The sequence below is a fragment of the Aegilops tauschii genome, chromosome 1, assembly GCF_002575655.3.
Source record: "Aegilops tauschii subsp. strangulata cultivar AL8/78 chromosome 1, Aet v6.0, whole genome shotgun sequence".
Lineage (NCBI taxonomy): Eukaryota > Viridiplantae > Streptophyta > Magnoliopsida > Poales > Poaceae > Aegilops > Aegilops tauschii.
In genome coordinates this window covers 291,434,234-291,437,452 of record NC_053035.3, presented here as the reverse complement: position 1 = coordinate 291,437,452, position 3,219 = coordinate 291,434,234, and the positions used below count along the sequence as shown (strand labels likewise).

The 3,219-nt window shown below is 48.8% G+C and overlaps 1 protein-coding gene across 1 annotated transcript; it reads right to left on the bottom strand.

The window, feature by feature from the left end:
* Positions 1-1,050: 1,050 nt before the first annotated feature.
* Positions 1,051-2,865, bottom strand: LOC109751094 (probable calcium-binding protein CML17). The gene has a single exon (XM_020310000.4). The coding sequence runs from the start codon at positions 1,957-1,959 to the stop codon at positions 1,363-1,365; it is 597 nt and encodes a 198-aa protein (XP_020165589.1). The 5' UTR covers positions 1,960-2,865; the 3' UTR covers positions 1,051-1,362.
* Positions 2,866-3,219: the final 354 nt, after the last annotated feature.

Below are 3,219 nucleotides of genomic sequence, written 5' to 3'. Positions count from 1 at the left end.
GTTTTAGTTTCTTTTATTACCTGAGTTTGACGATAGCTTACTAGAATGGTAGGCTCAATAGTTTCTACTTTTGGTAGTCCAAATATGCTTTTCATCTTTTCATAGGTGTCAAAGGCATTATTCCCAAGGAAATCATTTTCAAACATAGAATCCTTGTGTTCCTTGGAATCTTCCTCTCAGCTCTCATACCTGTCCTCTGAGTCTTCTTCCAAGTCTTCCGTTAAAGTACCATATTTTTCCTTTGCGCTTTCCCGGGGGCTGTCATATTCGTCGTTTGAGCTCAATTGTGAATGGCCCAAACAAAATATAGTCGTGCAACAAAATACTCCCTCCGTTCCTAATATTTGTCTTTCTAGAGATTTCAACAAGTGACTACATACGGAGCAAATGAGTGAATCTACACTCTAAAATATGTTTATATACATCCGTATGTGGTAGTCCATTTAAAATATTTAAAAAGTCAAATATTTAGGAACAGAGGGAGTAACATACAACTCAACTTCTTCAGTTGTTATTACGTCCAAATTAGTTGGACACGAGAGACCATCCACCTTTAAAACAAGAATGATTGCAGCTACAGGGCATAAGAAACAGGGACCAGCAGACAGCTATCTATCTGGCCAAATCATAGTCGAGACGCATTGAGCCTTTTCACTGGAATCTGGCCAGGGAACCCGACGGCTACAGCTGGTGGTGGAAGATAACCACGCATGATCCGTTCAACACGAGTGATCACAGGAATACTTCAACAGCTCACACAAAACCTAACCTAATAAAAAGGCAATGGCTGCCAGCCATGCGCTGAATTTGTTTTGTACGTACGACATGGTAGACGGCAGCGCAAAAAAAACGGAGATCCGATGCTCTGCACATCAGGACGGCCGTCTCTTCGTCCTTGCCTCCTTGGACAACATGAACAAAGAACAAGTCACTAATAATGGACCCAACCATTCATGGACAAATTCTCCTTATCCTTAGTAATGTCGAACACAATGTGAGCATCAGATGGCCATCGAGCGAGATTTGGGACGATCGATTGACGGGAGCAAATTAATCAACAAACACAATGTGCATTTTGCATGGATAATTCATTCCTTGACCCCTAAAGTAATCTTGCCACTGCCATTCTGGGTTTGTTTAATCTGTTTGTTATTCATAACACACAACAGCTCATCTCACCAACACCTGCAGCCTAAAAATTATCTGATCACTGACCTCCCCGTCCCCGGACAAGAACACAAACGATCGAGAGAAGCACGGACACCAACAGAGCGCGATCGATGATGACGCGCGGCATGGATCGAATCCGCACGGAGGTTGAAGGCAATGGATGGGCGGGCCTCTCTCAGGTCGACGGCTGGGTCAGGAGAAGACGTTGTCGAAGGCAGCGGCGGTGATGGCGCGGGAGAACTCACGGAAGTTGATCCGGCCGTCGCCGTCGGTGTCGGCCTCCTCGATCATTCCGGTGAGCTCCTTGGCGGTGAGCGCGTGGCCGAGCTTAGCCATGGAGTGCGCGAGCTCGGCGGCGGTGATGAAGCCGTTGCCGTCGCGGTCGAAGATCTCGAAGAGCCTGCGGAGCTGGTCCTCGGAGTAGGGGGAGCGGTCGTCGAGGAGCTCGGGGGAGACGAGGGCGACGAACTCGGAGAACTCGACGAGGCCGTTGGAGTTGGTGTCGGCGCGGTGGATGAGGGCGTCGAGCTCGTCGGTGCTGGGCTTGAGGCCGAGGGAGCGGAGGAGGGAGCCCAGCTCCAGCTGCGTCAGGCTGCCGTCCTTGTTGCGGTCGAAGGACCGGAAGATCTGCCGCAGCTCCGACAGCTGGTCCGCGTCGTCCTGCGTCTCGGGCTGCGCCTGCGCCTGCGCCTGCTGCTGCTGCTGCTGCTGCTGCTGCTGATGATTGGCGGTGGCGGTGGCGTCAGGGTCGTCTCCGGCGGCGGCGGTCGTCGCGGGTGCCTCGCTCATGGCGCACTGGAGCGATCGGGAGGCTGGGAGGAGGAAGAGGAAGAGGGGGCGGTCGAGAGCGTTGGAGGTTGTTGGGTCGGGAGAATTTTGGGTGGTGCGCGCGGAGAAGGCGGGGGACTGGCAGCTACGAGGAAGTTGGCGCGCCGGAGAGGCGGATCGGGGAAGACGGACACGATTGTACTGGAGCTCCCCTGATCAATTGATCATGGCGACGTGCTCCGCATAGTTGAAATGCACCGGGTATATATTACACCACGGCGAAGACAGAGAAGCCGCAAAATTGTTGGTTCGAATTATTCTTGCCGCATTTATAAATTACCAATTATTGTATATTCGGACAAAGAAAAAAAATCATTTATATCTATATATATTCCTTCATTCAAGTATAAAAGGCACGAATTAAGTTTGATCCGATTTATAAAAAATGCAGTCAATATAAAATAGCAGCTTAAGTTTAATCCAAGCTATTTAATATATTCAATATTAAAAAGCATGAATTAAGTTTGATCCAATTTGTTATACATATTCAATATAAAATTCACTACTTAATTAAGTTTAATCCGAGCTATTTAATCTACTCAATGTAAAAAGAACGAGTTATGAACCAATCTATTACAAAGTAAAAAAGAAAATATCACCCACGCACTAATCTCCCGCCTCCCACTCCGAGTTTTCCCCCTAGTACTCCTTTGCTCCAGCTTTTTATTTTATTTGTTGACCCCCTCCTCCCGGTTCATTCATTATGGTCTCTCCTTCTCTCTGACCGAGCCCTAGCTGACAAAGTAAAAAAGAAAATATAAGTGTGCATGTCTCCAAAGAAGCAAACTACTGTGGCCTCTCCTTCTCTCTGACCGAGCCCTAGCTGCTCCAATTCTTTATGGTCCCTTCCCTAGCCTCCTTGACAACGTCAGATCCGGAAGGCTGCCAAGAAGGCCAACACGGAAACACGCAAGGGCGCACCATGATGCACTTCATCGCGCCATAACCCTCTAGCGGGTTGTATTGGTGCCAAGCCACCGCACCCCGCTCGTCGTTCTCCATCCACTACCTCCACGCGGTTGGACAAGATGACGGGGAAGAACGAGTAGGCGTGGAAGGATGGAAAGATCCACGACATGATGGTGCTAGTGAAGAAGGACGTGTTGGACATGGGCGACTTTCCGACCGTTGGGAAACATAGTAGAAAACAAAAAAAAATACACCTACGATCACCCAAGATCAATATGAAGATGCATAACGGATTGGGATCACGATCGTTAT